The following is a 16,142-nucleotide window of genomic DNA, read 5'->3' as shown; positions in this document are numbered from 1 at the left end:
ATACATTTGTCTATATCTATCTCAATTCGTTTTGCCTGTTACAAACAACCGTTATGTGAACAAAGTTATAATACCCTTGTGCACAAGTGCGCTCGGGTATAAAAAAAAGGTGCGAACCACGTAAGTAAAAAAAGTACCAAGCACTGATAATGGTTTTTGACTTGAAATGTTATTACATTGGTATAAATATGGGAAAGAAAATACTCCAATTTATTGTTTTAATATTATCAAAGTGGCAAGGCCGTTGATAATACTCACAATTTATGAAACTTCAGAAAATTTTATTATCCGTCAAAAGTTGTTTATTGAAATCACCTTCTTTTTTGTATCATGCACATTTTTGATTCAATCATTATACAGCACTGGCATTTACACATTTACATATGCAAATGCATATCTTGTAGAAGCCCGTTGGTGCTGAAAATATTATCGTACAACACGTCCTTTCACTAAAATTTTTGACTGAAAATATTATAAAAATTCCATTGCTGTAAAGCAGTGAACTTTATCAAGAAATATACTTAAAACAACAAGTTCGCTAGAATTTGAATTCAGTTGTGGAAATTCATGACTACGCATGAATTGTTCACACTATTTCACTCATACAGCATGCACACTTCATGAATGCATACAACCGATTTCTACTGGAATAACAACTTCCATGACTATTCCCCATGACTAACGAACAGCGATGACCGCCTTCGCATGAATGACTTTGTGTGGTATTTACAAAAAGTAATAGAGTGAAATCGTTCGTATTCAATCGTGTGTCCATGCTAACACACATGCTTTTTTTCATGCGATCGTTCATCTGATCTGCTACACAGCAGCTACAACCACGGTTGCCACTTGTTATAAAAATAACCAACCAAAATCTGAAGAAAAAACATCCAAATTTAAAAAAAAAAATGCGAGAGAATGCGAATGGCAAAGCATAAAATTACGTTTCCATATAAATATAATCCCAATCAAAGCTCGTTAGCTGTCAAATTGGTTGTGCTTGTTATTCACACAACTCGAGGAAAAGTTAAACTTCTTCTCTGTGCCACCATGGTCACTTTTTTCTGCAACACATATTATGCCATTTAAATATATTTTAACTGAATATTTTATTAAAAATACCTTTACAAACCTATTTTCCTTACTAGAGTCAATTTTTGTTTACTTTAACATTTGACATTCTTCCTCTTCTTCGCAAGTATAATCGATAAAACTAGGTTGGACACCAAAAAGTTATCGGTTTAATCTGAGATATTTTTAATGATAATTTTGCATGGCTAATCTCTTTTTCTAATAACAGATTAGGGATTTAAGCTCGAAAATTAGGATAATCTTTTTATATGTAAAGTATTATTAGGCGATTCAGTTACATACATACAAATGTAGGTTAGGTTAGAAGTTAAACATTAATTTCACTTAATTTTATTCATTTTGCTGATTAAATTTTTTTATTCATTTTCATTTTTAATTCTATTAATACATGAAATTATCGGTATGATTGATAAAATATGATACTTGTATATACTTCTGACTCAAGGGCGTTAAAATATCTTGGAAACACCGCATCAGTTATTGTTTTTGAGCTTATAGTTTCAGCATTTCTATTTGTATATATTCCTAAATTTAGTTTTTCTTTTCGGAATATAATCTGTGGTTTTGGGAGAGTTGTGTAGAGATTGAAGTTGCAGGATTTTACCCGATGCTTTTTTGTTCCGTACGTTTTGCTGTTACTCACTTTTTACTCTAACTTCAGAGAGTGATTTTGCTGTTTGACCTTTTTCCAGGATTTTACATGAAAAGTATTGGATCAGAGCTATTTTATCATCCATACATATGCATATTATACATACATATATTCATGTGTGTTCATCAGTTATCAACGGTCCCAGTTAAAATGATTTCAGTATTTTTTTAAATTTTCGCCTTGCTTTTTTATCAAAATAGACTACTAAACCTATGCCTAAAACCATCTACGAATATCAAAACCAGGGCATGAATCACGATGACGACAATCGTCTGAACGATATCGTCTCGAGATTGTCTTGCTTCATAAAAATGAAAAATTGTTTGATCGTTTGTGCGATATCGTCAACTCGATTCCAGTTTTGCTTCACGTAACAGTAACAGCAACAAAAATGCATAAATCAGTGTTTTGACAACATCGTTTTGTCAGTATCGTTTGAACGACTATCGTTTCAAAGTTACGTGATTCATGCCCAGTTGCAACAAATGAGTCCATACATATTTATGTACATACATAGGTACAAAGCCGTATGCATGTGTGGAGTTTAAATAATCGGAAGTAATAATCAATTGTAGCGCATTTCCTCTTACTATAATAATAATAATAATAGATTGGCGCTTACACATATGTTAGTGTTTGGCCGAGCTTCTCCTCCCACTTGTGGCGTGCGCCTTGATGTTGCCACACAAAGAGGAGGGACCTACAGTTTTACGCCGACCCGGAACGGCGATTGTATTTTTATGAGAAGCTGTTTTTCATGGCAGAAATACACTCGGAGGTTTGCCATTGCCTGCCGAGGGACGACCGCTGTTAAGAAAAAACCTTTTTTCTATATTTTGTGCGATGTTGCTTTGACCAGAGCTTGAACCCAGGTGCTTCCTCTTACTATGCATATGCCTAAATGTATGCAACCATTTACAATAGCAAGCAAACACAGGGTGCCTCTAATGAAAATAAAAATTTTATGCTGAAATACACATGCTAAGCCCTTCGACATTTCGTGCTGGGATATGCGTTACAGCTTCGCACTTATATATATTACAAAAAGCAAAACTTATTACAAAAAAACGAAAGTTCATCAATTTTATTGAGCTTGTGGCCGGTTTTTCTGAAAATTTGGTGGAAAAACAATATTAAATAATTAACAATTTGGTAGAAGTTATAGCTGATTTTTCGGAAAAAAATATTGAAATACTTGTGCGTTCAATCACATATGTATTTACATTTTATATGTACATATAAAGCAAGCTTCATTAAAAATAGGAATTTGAAAATTTTATTTATTCATTTCTGCATTCAGAGCAGAGTTGTATCAGAAAGCTTTCTGCTTTAGCCTATCAGAAAGAGCCAAAAGCTTTCATTTGACACGCCGACGTTCAAAAAATTTATATTTTCAAAAATATTAAAAATGCAAAACCATAATACAAAAAAGAAGGTAGTTTCAGTAAACAACAGAAAAAAGGAGATTTTTGACAATTGCTCAATTGTAAAAATTCGAAGCGGCGTTAACCAATTTAGTTTTTGGTGGAGGGGATTTTATATCCTAAATTTAGGAGTATAAATAAAATAGTTGTATCAATATTTACCTTTTAAAAATAATTAATATCTTATATTAAAAACGTTAAAATTTTACATTAAGTTCGATAGCTACTTGCCAAAATCTTTATTTTTACATTAATAAACTTTAGTGAACATATTTTAAAATTTTTTTTAGTGCCATTATGTCATCTGATTATTACACAATGTAGCTAGCCAGGACTATTACCGTTTTCTATATCGGATACGATTGTTTCTGATATAATTGAGACACTGAAATTACACATTTCGATATTATCTTTGTCCATGTCTTTCAAGTAACTTGAAAACGGAATTTACTTTGGCACCCATAGGCCTCATGACTTTCAGAGAAGTGAGTATGATCTAATTCTAGTATGTCTCGACAATATCGTTGTTTCTTAGTGTAAAAATAAGTATATTTTACTGTTCAATATTAGAGGGGGTGTGAAACAAAAATGATGATTTATTGATAGTATGAAAACTAGAAACACAATTATCAACTTATTGAACCTCTTTCAAAAACAAAAGGGGAAATGCTCGATTATATGGTTTTGGTTTTTGTACAAATAACCGAGCCGTACCCAATAAAATGGCTGCGTTTCTTTATACATTCCGGATAATCCCATTTCACAGCCGGAATAAACAGAATGCGTTTGAAATATACGTTAACATATCACGAGGAGCGTTCTAAAGAATAAGTAAACAAAAAAGTTTATTCCAAACGTTCAGAATGAATAAAGAAATGCAGCCAATATGTACCTTATGCTTGTTCAAATTTCCATTATAAGAACAAAATGTTTGTAAATAAACCTGAAATGAATAACAAAATTTGAAGGATTTTATATATCGGATACGGTAGCACGAAATGTCACAATCTACTTAATTTTCAGGTTGTTAATATGGCGACGAAAAAGTGACAATGGCCTACCTTCGTTTTTGTATCATGTGCAAAACTATCAAAATATATCAAAATTGTATGCATGTCTGCCCGCCAAAAAAGAGAAGAAGGCGGAAGGAAGGAAGTTTTTGTGTTTCAATTTATTTTATGCGAAAGTCTGCTTCATGATATTAACGCATGAGGATTACATAGAGGCTTCAAAATGTTTAGTTCGTAAGCACTATTTATCTCTGCGTACGATGAGACCTGAGGGGAAATAAGTAATAACTGCCTTGACCTCCTTCTTGACGGGCAGACATGCATACAATTTTGAAATTTTTTGATAGTTTTGCATTTTTAATATTTTTGAGAATATACATTTATTAAACGTTGGCGTGTCAAATGAAAGCTTTTGGCTCTTTCTGACTGGCTGAAGCAGAATGCTTTCTGATACAACTCTGCGCTGAACTGGTTTCAAACGAGTTAAATCATTTAACTTGACACGCCAACGTTTAAAAAATTTATATTCTGAAAAATATTAAAAATTATCAAAAAATATCTAAATTGTATGCGTATCTGCCCGCCAAAAAAGAGACCAAGGTGCAAGAGATAAATAGTGCATACGAACTAAACTAGTGGTAATCAAATAACCGTCAAATTTAACTCCAAATGTTCAATGTAGACGATCGTGTTTTCCAAAAAGCTCTTTTTCATTTAACAAAGTTAAATGGGGCCAATTTGAACGTAATATTACTCTCATTTTTGTTCTCTTAAGCTGCCTTTAGATGAGGCGGTTTTCCAGGCGATTCAACATTGCTCTGGAAAAATCGCTCTTGTAAATGGTGATTCAAAAATAGCTTGCCTAAAAGTAGACAGCAAGTCAACTTTTGCAGGCGATTATCGCCTGTCAAAAAATCGCCTCATGTAAAGGCAGCTTTACATTAATGCGTACAGATATGTATGTAATACGTCTATATTGGCAGTAACCCGGCAAACATATTCTGTGCGTTCAGAATATATGAGTTCGAAAGGTGTCCTAGGTAGGTAAGAAATATGAGTTTCAAAAACAAAAAATTTTTTACTCTTATATGAATCTTTTAGGATTCATATATGAGCCAAGTTATGAGCCAGCACCTTGTGCCAATATAAAAACAATAAAGATTTGAAATTTATATCTAAACTTGTTTATACAGAAATTGAAAATAATTAGAAAACAAAAAATGAACAAAATTTAGCTTCAGCTGCTGCTATTAAATGCATGTTGGAATGTGTATATGCATGTAAGTATGTATGTATGTTATTTGCAAGGACCTTTTGCGGAATGCCTTTGCAAATATAGTGAGTTGAATAAGACTCAAAGAGCAACCTAAAATAAGAGTCCGAATGTAGCAATTTATGAGGCCGATAAGGGTATCAAAAAGAGTCATATATGAGGCCAAAACTTGTTTTAAAAGAGTCCAAAATGAGCCGTATATGAGGCCAATAAGAGTCCAATATGACTCATATTGATTCGACATTCGTAGGAAGGGAAACACACTCATATCGGACTCTTAAATGAGCTCATTATGAGCGCAATAGCTCCGAAATAGGACTCCTTAAAGACTCATTTATGACTCCAATTGTTTGCTGGGAAGCTATCTTCTCAGCGTGTAAGCGTTCCGAAATCAAAACGAGATAGTCTAGTACCGTTTCTGTGTATAAATTGTGTACGTCTTTATTTATACAACCACTAGGCCAATTTTTTAGGTGCTCGTAATGTCATTCCTGCCAGCTTATATGCCTTTGTTAGTTTGACCACAGATACTACAAAAATGTATTGCCTAGTCACGTGCATTTTGAGTACCAATGAATTTGCAACTGACTAATGGCGTTTTCTTTTCTCGAAAAAAATGTCACCTTATTATATGGAAACATTATCACAATGCAACAAAAAAAATTTCAAAACCAATAACTTACTGAAAAATTGTTTATTATAGCTTATTATTATAGCTTATTAATGCAACCTATAGAGGTATGTTGCACAAAAACACATAAACAGATGTTCACAAAAGTTGACATAAAACTGTTCGTCGATTTGAATAGTTAACTTCTAACTGCGCATGTTTATTCTACGAGGAGGAAGCATCGAAAGCCTAACCTCGTCAATGTGAGACTTTAACCCAAACCGTCATGTACCGTTCCCCTCCCGGTACCACCGTCAAGGATTTCGTCGGGATTATAACACTGTGTGACTGCTAAAGTTATAGATCTATCGAAGCACAAAAAATATGCATACTTAAAATTTTGAATACCCCCTCAAATCTGGACTTAAGGTCTTAAAACGCGCTTTTCATGGGTTGAGCATTATAACTGTTCGCAACTTAATTCCTGTTTATCCGATTAAAAATATTTGCAGTGCGTACACGGTAACCTCAACCCTCAATACGTGCAATTCCTTGATTAATGCAAGTCTCTAAAGCAAAACATTGTAACCTTTATAAAAGAAACTTCAAAACAATTTAACCTCAGTACCTAAAATATTCTTTGTTTGTGCATGCCACACACACAAAATTTGTATTTTTTGCCTTTCTTTGACTTACCAGTATTCTGGAAAAACTAAAAAGTGGTGTTTCAGTTAAAGTGATGTGTGATGAGTTTAAAATAAACAATGAAAGCAAAAGTAAAGATTTGAGAAACGGCAAACTTTAAAACAGTGCGATTACCCAAAAAGGATTTACACAAGTTGTTTAGTTTTAGGAGAAAATAAAAGGTTCCCATATATGTCCAATTTGTGAAAGCTAAAGTCCGCAAGTTACATAAAAACATATATGTAATACTTCTATATTGGTAGTAAGCTAACATCTCAATGTGTAAGCATTCCGAAATCAAAGCAAGACAATCTAGTACTTTTTTTGTCAATGTATTGTGTACTTGAGTGCCGTTTTTGTAAATGTGTCGTGTACATGTTTATTTATAAACGTATGTGTTCCTTTTCTTTCGTACGTGTTTACTGATATATCTGTACTGTAGTGTTTTCGGACGGTACTAGCTCTTACTGCCAATATAGGAGTATTACATATATGCATAAAAATAACCAACTGCATCTCTTGCCAGACAAGACATTCATTGCTGATGGGTCAAGACCATGCCTCGCTTGAGCAAATGCATCTGGAACGCACAAAGTTTTTCTTCTTCGTATTTGGCGCTAGAACCGCCTACGCGATTTTGGCCGAGTCCAAAACAGTACGCAAGCCTCGTAAAGTTTTGTGCCTGAGCGGTTCAGTTCTGCGATTCTTATTATCTTTTCCAATGTCAGATTAAAGAAATCACATGAAAGGGAGTCACCTTGTCTGAACCCTCGACTGGTAACAATCGGCTCGGAAGGGTCCTCCTCTATTCTGATCTGAAGCCACACTGGTAAGGCGCAATCAGTTCATTGACGGAGGATTACAGTCTTTCACACAATACGCTCGATGAAACAGTTAGCACGAATGGCGGAGTCGCCGATAGCGGATGACTAGCGTTTTGCCCGATCGCAGCGTGGTCCTATAGGCGGAACCTTTTTTATCTGCAGCTTCTTGACACACCAGTAATGAGCGGGAAATGTGGTTCCACTGCTACCGTATGTCGCTTTGCTGAAGAGTGCTCTCTCACAGCAGGTGTGAGAGTTGAGTGGCGAATCAATTGACCGTCTATTTTGATTGCAGCTTTTCGACATTTTTTGCTGCACCAAGTCGGGTGCGTATATTGGCTGCATCAATGTAGAGTTGCGATTCTATGTTTGGTCCTGGAGTCTAAATATAAAAGTTTGCGCCGCAAATAAGTACTTACTGCATTTTTAATTTTGTATGCAGTAAAATTATATAAAATATCTTAGTTCTCTTATCTATTTATTTGTCAATTTATATTTCAATATATGATCGCCTTAGTATTAACACCACTAATAAGAATCCAGTAAAATTAAGCCATATCTATGATCTTATATATTGACATATACTTATGTATGTATTTGTATGTTTTAATGTATGTATATTTATAAATAACTAATGGCGGATGGGCAACACATTTTCAGCGAAATGGTACAAGCGTTGATTCCTTACAAATAAATACGGGCGAAGATAATATTCGCAAATTCAGCATCATAACCCAATTTAATGGAAAACCACTTTTGGATTTTTGGAGCGAAGAAGAATGCAACCGCATTGATGGCTCGGACGCTTCGATGTTTCCTCCGCATATCTTAGATAATAGAGACGATTTACAAGTTTTTCTACAAGTACTTTGCAGAAAAATACCATTACATTTTGAGAAGGAAGTTACGATTTTTAACAACATTGATGCATTACGTTATCGCACCACATTGAATGTGTTTTCTAGCCCGGATGAAAATCCATTGAACGCATGTTATTGTCGTAATACTCAAGTTTGCTTACCCAGTGGAGTAATTAATGCTACAAAGTGCTACAACGGAGCTCCAATATTTCCCTCTTTTCCCCATTTCTTTTCCGGTAATCCCGATATTTATAAGGACTTTGAAGGAATCAAGCCTATACAGGAACTACATCAAACCTATGCGGATATTCACCCACGATTTGCATTTCCAATAAGTGGAGCATCCCGAATACAAATAAACATTGCAGTTCATAAGGGACCGATTTTAAAAAGTAAGTAAAACATTCTTTTAAAAATTAGTTTCGGCATTCATCCAATCGATATGTATAAGTAGCAACTTATACTGCATTCAGCTGAGACCTAATGCGCATTTACTTATATATTTTCAACCTCAGTGCAACCGATTTTTTTTTTCATTTCATCGTTTAGAAGAGAACAAATTGTTTTACTTCAAACCATGATACAATAATTTTTAGAAGGTAGTTTCACTTCTTCTTCTTATCCGCCATGTTAGCTATCTGACAGAAAACGTGTTTCGTATTTTGTTGTATCAACTTGTTCAAAGAAAAAAATCTAGCTTTTAACGTTGGACAAATAAAACAAAGAAAGCCAAACATGTAAATACATAAGAATAACATTTTTTAATATTTTTTAATAAGTTTCTTCATAAAAAATTAACTGCTGCTTCCGTGGATATTGCAACACACGCAATAGATGTAAGGATACAGCTATGTATAAGAATTACCGCGTACCACAGACTTTATCGGCCGCCTATTTAAATAGTAGGGCTCGCTTAAATATGTATAGCGTGGCGACGAATAACTGTTACCCAGGTTTTTTTGAGAAATAAAATGGTCCTTTATAGATTTTGCGAAAAAAGGATTTTATTGTTAATTTTCCACAGATTTTCTTTAGTGTTGTTGATTAGTTTTTAAATTTTGAACCTTATTTACATTTGCCAGCAGTGTAAACTTTGAAACAAAAGTTTATTTGGCACGCAGGTCTTCGTCAATTAATTTATTACATATCTTCTATAACCATAGGCTAATTTTCTCCATTTAAGTCCCTTATACTCTTCCTTCTGTCCAGCATAAGGCCTGATACTCAGTGATCGGACTTCTACCACATTGCGGTAGATCTGCCACTTTTTTGAGCATCTACCACATCTACCACTCAAAATCTACTAAAATCTACCACATATTCGCGTTTTTGCGTAGTTTTATTTTTGGTCGACATAATTTTCTTAATTTTAAAAGCAAAAATTGTCCAACACTAAACTCTATAGGGTAACAAGAATGATATAATACAAGATTCCGGCGACGATGAAATTTCTCAAGTAAAACTAAACAAAGCCGAATGAGAGGATAAAATAAACTGTAAAATAGTAAATTTTCTCAGTAATAAATTTTTCGACAGAAAACGTGGTTTTATTGTGTTAAATTGCAAAATATATGATTTATAAAAAGAATTAATTCAGCGGCTCCGCTGGCTTGGCCATGTCGTTCGGATGGACAGAAACGCTCCTGCTCTGAAAATATTCAACGCGGGCCGCGATGCTGGGAACAGAGGAAGAGGAAGGCCTCCTCTGCGTTGGAAAGACCAGGTGGAGAAGGACTTGGCTTCACTTGGCATTTTCAATTGGCGTCAGTTAGCACAGAAGAGAAATGACTGGCGTGCTGTTTTGGACTCGGCCAAAATCGCTTAGGCGGTTACAGCGCCAAATAAGAAGAAGAAGAAGAAAAAGAATTAATAGCGAAAATGTAAAAAATTGCGATTTTTGTGAAAGTATTAGCAAATTTAAGTGCATCTAAAGTTTTTGAGGCGTTGTATACTTTTACTTGAGAATTGTCCAAATCGGCAAATCCCAATTACCTGTTTCTGGAACGTGCCATATTTGTTCGCTAGAAAAGCTGGCAGCACTCCACAAGGTTGCAGAAATTTCTTAAAATATATTCGAAAAATACCTTGATATGGAAGGAACTGCTTTACACTGTCAAGGAAAAAAATTGCCAAAATTCAACTAAATTTTTTAGCAACTTCAATCTTGCACTTTATTATACTAAAACTAAATTTTTTTAGAGTAAAAAGTTTGCAATTTATGTGAAACCTTGCAGAGTTTTTTTTAATTTTTGTACAAAGTTTGATCCAAACCCAGTGATCTACCACATTTTTTTTTACATCTACCACATTTTTTTCCAGATTCTACCACACAGAATTTTTTTAAAGTCCGATCACTGCCCATACTTAAAAATCGAATAGACTCGGAAGTGGTGACTAGGACGGCCATTCATTCGAACAGCCCTATACAGTTTTTCATTTATTTTGTCATTTTGTATACAATGCCTAAGAAAAAATACACCTGAAAAAGAGTTGCGTGCCAAATGAATTTTTCTCTCAAAGTTTACACTGCTGGCAAATGTAAATAAAGATTAAAATGTAAAAACTAATTAATACAACTAAGGTAAAATCTGTGAAAAATTAACAATAAAATACTCTTTTCGCAAAATCTATAAAGGACCCTTTTATTTCTCAAAAAAGCCTGCGTACCAGTTATTCGTCGCCACGCTGTACATGAAGATGTATGGAGGGGCGCACACTACACCAACTTAATCGCGGGGCCGATTAAAAATAATAATCGAAATTCCCCAAGTTCTATATCGTAGTAGTGGCCACACTGCGTGTTTTTCATAAGGCTCTGTTATGCATACTTGGCATTGCATGCACTGCTATACCATTTTTACGTAGAAATCAAAAACCAACAGACTTTTACGTATGTAATGCTGTGCGTTGGGTAACCGCTTACACGCGAAGCTCATTTAACAGATTCCTTATGTGACATCGCTCAAGCAATGCCAAGTATGCATAACGGAGCCTATAGATACTGTTTATGTCAAAAAACGTGAAGTGAAACTATCTTCTAAAAATTATTGTATCATGCTTCGAACCAAATATTTGACAAATGAATTTGTCATATGTATTTGCTTTTCTAATTCATGTTTGCTTAGATCGCTTAATTTTTTAGAATAAAAATAAAAAATCAGTTGATGTGCTGCGGTTGCCAAATTAAAGCTATAACCACTTAAATAATGTTGGCATTCAAAAACCAAATTCTTTCTTTAACGCGTAAACTGGCACCGCCACAAATCATTGAGTCGCATACCTTCAGTCCTAGCGTATTAACATATATAGGGTGATCCTAAACTGCGTACAAATATTTGACACATGTATTCCTTAGTCCAAAACAAAAAAAATTTAGGACACATTTTTCTCCCCAGGGCTTATTTACTGAGTTACGGCCAGCTAAGGAGATCTCGATTACAGCATTGAAATCGCCGATTTTTGCTCATTTTAAACAAAAACCTTTACGTCCAAATCATGAATGATGAAGTTGAAAGGTTTTGAATTCCCTCTCTTTACATCGAAGAATGGAAGCTTATTTTCTTGTAAATGGAGATCATTACAAGTAGCTAATTTTAATAATAAAAATTTGAAACTCTGGAACAAAATCCGTTATTTTACTTATTGATACAAAAACTTACAGTTTACCGCACTAAAATCGTGATGAATGGTTGCAAAATTTTCTTTAAATTTGGCGGGAAATCTCTCAATTTCATTCCATTTAAGGTTTTCACGTAAAGATGTTTGTTCAAAATGAACCAAAAATCGATGATTTCATTGCTGTGATCGATGTATCTTTAACTGGCCGTAACTCAAATTTTTGGGTTTGTTTTGGTCCAAGCAATAGGTGTGCCAAATACTTGTACCCAGTTTTGGATCACCCTGTATATACATAGTTTTCGAATTCCATGTTCTCATCAGCATTACTTTGATATATGAAGCGGGCGGAAGGTCCAAGTTTCCGATCCATGCTCGTATCGTCTTGCGCGATCGCGAAAGTATTCGAAGCCGTTACAATTGTTTCAAATGAGTCTAAGCATTAACAAATGTGTAATTTTTCGTTCTCGATTAAAGAAATTACTTTATTTATTTAACTGGTTAAGCAAAGCTTTTTTTATTTAAAAAATAGATTCAGGTGTGTCGATGCATTCGTAATGTTTGTTAATATCTTGGCATACGCGTTTGGTTTTTTTGGATGAAAATTGGAAAATATTCCTTACCGATGAAAACAAAACTTATGCATACTCATTTGCATATGTACTAAAACAGTTTGTCCAAATTATTTATGTGGACAGTAGTCGATTTATTAACACATTGGGGTTTGTTCAGTACCGTCCGATCGTTGATCCTGCGTCCTCTACGGATGGTTGCATTTTCCGACAATGATGTGTCTGTCAGTTCCGTTCCAATAGTAAGTTATTCCAATCTCACATTCGACCATCCTGTGCGATCATTCGGCCTCGGATGATGAGTTCCAGCTCTTGATGAACTCGGCGACTGCGATTGTGCGGTTTAGGCCCTCGTGGTCTCCAACCATCTCGACCGTGTAACGTCCGCCTCTCATTTTCTTCGCAACCTTATATGTCCCTAGATATTTAGCTTTTAACTTTAGTCCCCATCCGTATTGCGTTCGATTGATTGTTTTTTATTTTTCATCTTAGTCCCGCTAGCTTGTCACATGAAACAAGGGTTGCACAATCGTTCATAAAAATATCGATGTTAAGATTGTTCGATGTTGCAAAAATGAAACATCGATAGTTTGAACGATTTATCGATGTTCGTATCCATGTTCATATAAATTTGGAAAGGGGTGTTTCAAATCTTGTCATATTTCAACCTTTATGCAGAGTAAAAGGATACGTACATTTGTAATTCATACATCATTACATTTAACCAAGTTCGGTGGTTATTTAAATTTTTCTCTCTCAAAGTTTTATGATGCTGCTCAAAGTCCCTACACACAGGTTGTTTCAAAATGCCGCGATATGCAAGTAATTTTACCAGTGATGAATGATCAAGATCGAAAGAAATAACATCAAAGTTGCTATATTTTGTAGTTTTCGAAACATTGATATTAGCATCACATTTTACGAACGATGTAGAGATTTTTTAAATACGTCGATGTATCGTGTGCAACCTAACATGAAAAGTAATATCGAGCTAAATTCCGTGGATTGGCATGGAAAAGCTGCCTGATCCTGTGGCACATGCCTGATCCTGTGGCGACAAGTGCCGAAGCTGTCAGATTCGACATCCTAAAAAACATGTTTTTAAAAATCAAGCCCTCTGCCTTACCTCCCATCATGTTTGCTGGAGCTCTCTCGGTCTTCATTTCCTCTCCAGCGCTCTTGCACTCACTCGCTCGATGACAATTTCGAGGGAAGTGGGACTGACCACCACAATTGAAACACTCGTTGCTTGACGACGGTGAATTTTGTAAATCCCTGTTTGAAGATGTTGACTGTGGTTTTCTCGATCGGATCTTCGGGTACACCTTGATATGCTTCTTCAGCTCCTTGGTATGTTGCGCCGGTTACAAGTTGCTCTTGATGATCTTACTGTTCGGGATTCCTTCGATGAAATGTTCGATCAGGTTGGAATCTTCCAGATCTATCGGTTTGCCAATTTCCATCATGGCATACAAGTATTCGCGGAGATGTTCGCCCGTACTCTGACGACGGTTACGGAGTGTGCGGTGTGACTCCACTGTTTGATGAAGCCCACCGGGTATTTGCCGCCATCGTACTTGATAGTCTTACATTATGGTTGTCAGTCGGTGTATGCCAGATTCGCTGTTGTTGTTAGGTTGTTGTGTGGGCGGCAACTGGCTATCACTTCTACCATTTTTTCAAAAAAATAAAAATTATTGTTGCTTGTCCACTATAGTTTTTCATTTAAAAACGGCCTAGAGCTCAATAAAATTGTTGACTATTGGCATTTTTGGAAAAATTGGCTAAGGGTCTATTTAATTCGATTGATTCCAACTCTTTCCTTGTTGCGATAAAGTTTTTAGTACGTATATATTGAACTAGCAGACCCGGCAAACTTCGTCCGGCCCAAAAAAAAAAATTATTGAAACATTTGCTCCAACGTTTTCACCAACAAGAAGGCATATCCTCAATTGCTATCTTAGATAACCCAACGAAAGCGTTATGTCCGTGAAGAAGTTATTGCGACAACAATGATCCGGTTATTTGATGGCAATTTCAAAATGGGGAGTATCATTGGTCCATAGAAAATCCAATAAACATATACTTATTTCAGACTAAATTTCTTAAATATCTTACAATTGTATTTGTAAGAATTCATCAAGAATTGTCTTTATTCTGTTTATTCAACAGTGGTAATTTTACTTTGACCCCTGGTGTCTCCGAATTACTTCACTTGGTCTTTCCAACGCAGAGGAGGTCTTCCTCTTCCTCTGTTACCAGCATCGTGGCCCGCGTTGAATTCTTTCAGAGCAGGGGCGTTTCTGTCCATTGGAACGACATGTTTATATCGTTGTAGTGCTCATACCACTCATCGTTAAATATTCTGCAGTATTCGCCATCGCCAACGCGTAAGGGTGCGTAAATCTTTCGCAGAATCTTTATCTCGAAAACTCCAAGAGCCGCTTCATCAGATGTTTTCATTGTCCCGGAGGCATGGCCAGTGACGTATAGATGGTGTGTGTAGTAGGTGTCCCAAATTGGAAAAAAAATCGGTACACCCGTTCGCAAGATCAACTCTCATAAAAAAAGAGTATTAAGCGGCCCAGCAGTTTACTTGCAGCCGCATTCCAAATTTCTTACTTTCAGCAGAATTTCAAACTCTCTCTCACACGTAAGCTGTTATATGGATTGTGCATGTGCATATGTAAACATGTCGGTTTTTTTACGAGGAGGAAACATCGAAAGCTTTTGTACCTTGCCAATGTGGGGCTTTAACCCGAACTAAACCTCCTAACATCCTGTACCTATAATAAGGCGAGATCAGCTATTTCTAAAATTTTTTCAAAATCATCTATAGTGTATGAATCATTTACATTTCTGTTGTTGTCATATAATGAGCTATTCAACCTTGATAACATACTATTGATATTAGAAACGTTTTGCAGCAAAAACTATTAGCCTTCAAATAACACTTTATTCGAACTATTGAATTAAGGCTTTCCAACCTCATCCCTTATCCTCATATTTCGAATCTTGGTTTTTGTTAAATTCGTTACGGAAAAGACGCGCTCAACAGAAGCATGTGAGTGCGGCAAGGATAAAATTATGAAGGCTACTTTACTTATATTTCCAAACATTTTATTGCCTGTTGCGGTTTTCACTCCGTAAGCAATTATCCAAAATTCTTCAGAGTCGGATGGAATGGTTCTGAAAAAAGTTATTCCATGGGAAATTTAAAGATTTAAATATTCAGTTTGCGCTGCTTTTGTTTCCTTCAAAGTCAAATAGTGAATTGGTAGGTTCCTTGAAACTCGCCCTCTTGTGATTCACACACTTTTCTGGTGACAAAATCAAAGCTTTTTTAAAAGTATTTAATTAACTATTAATTTTTTGAGAGTTTTTAATATGCTTCTTAAGTCAAGTTTATCACGCAGTTCATTAGCCTCTTCTGTAAAATTATCGTGGAAAACTAAGTTTTGTATATTTTTATAATTGGAAAAAATTTATTTGAATGGAAAAAATCGCCAATGGCGATTTCCTAAAT

The 16,142-nt window shown here is 35.3% G+C and overlaps 1 protein-coding gene across 1 annotated transcript in view; it reads left to right on the top strand.

Moving 5' to 3' along the window:
• The window catches only part of LOC118744105 (lysosome membrane protein 2), a gene marked incomplete at its 5' end in the record, with an annotated part of 198,088 nt that overhangs the window by 163,530 nt on the left and 18,416 nt on the right, over window positions 1-16,142 (top strand). Inside the window, 1 exon segment of the mRNA XM_036476834.1 lies at window positions 8,230-8,821. Within this exon segment, the coding sequence (XP_036332727.1) occupies window positions 8,230-8,821 (592 nt within the window).

This window comes from Rhagoletis pomonella, unplaced genomic scaffold (assembly GCF_013731165.1).
Source record: "Rhagoletis pomonella isolate Grant_MI unplaced genomic scaffold, Rhpom_1.0 Rhpom_scaffold_00008, whole genome shotgun sequence".
In the NCBI taxonomy this organism is placed as follows: domain Eukaryota; kingdom Metazoa; phylum Arthropoda; class Insecta; order Diptera; family Tephritidae; genus Rhagoletis; species Rhagoletis pomonella.
The sequence above is the reverse complement of the archived record's forward strand: the minus strand, read 5'-3'. Positions and strand labels throughout refer to the sequence as shown.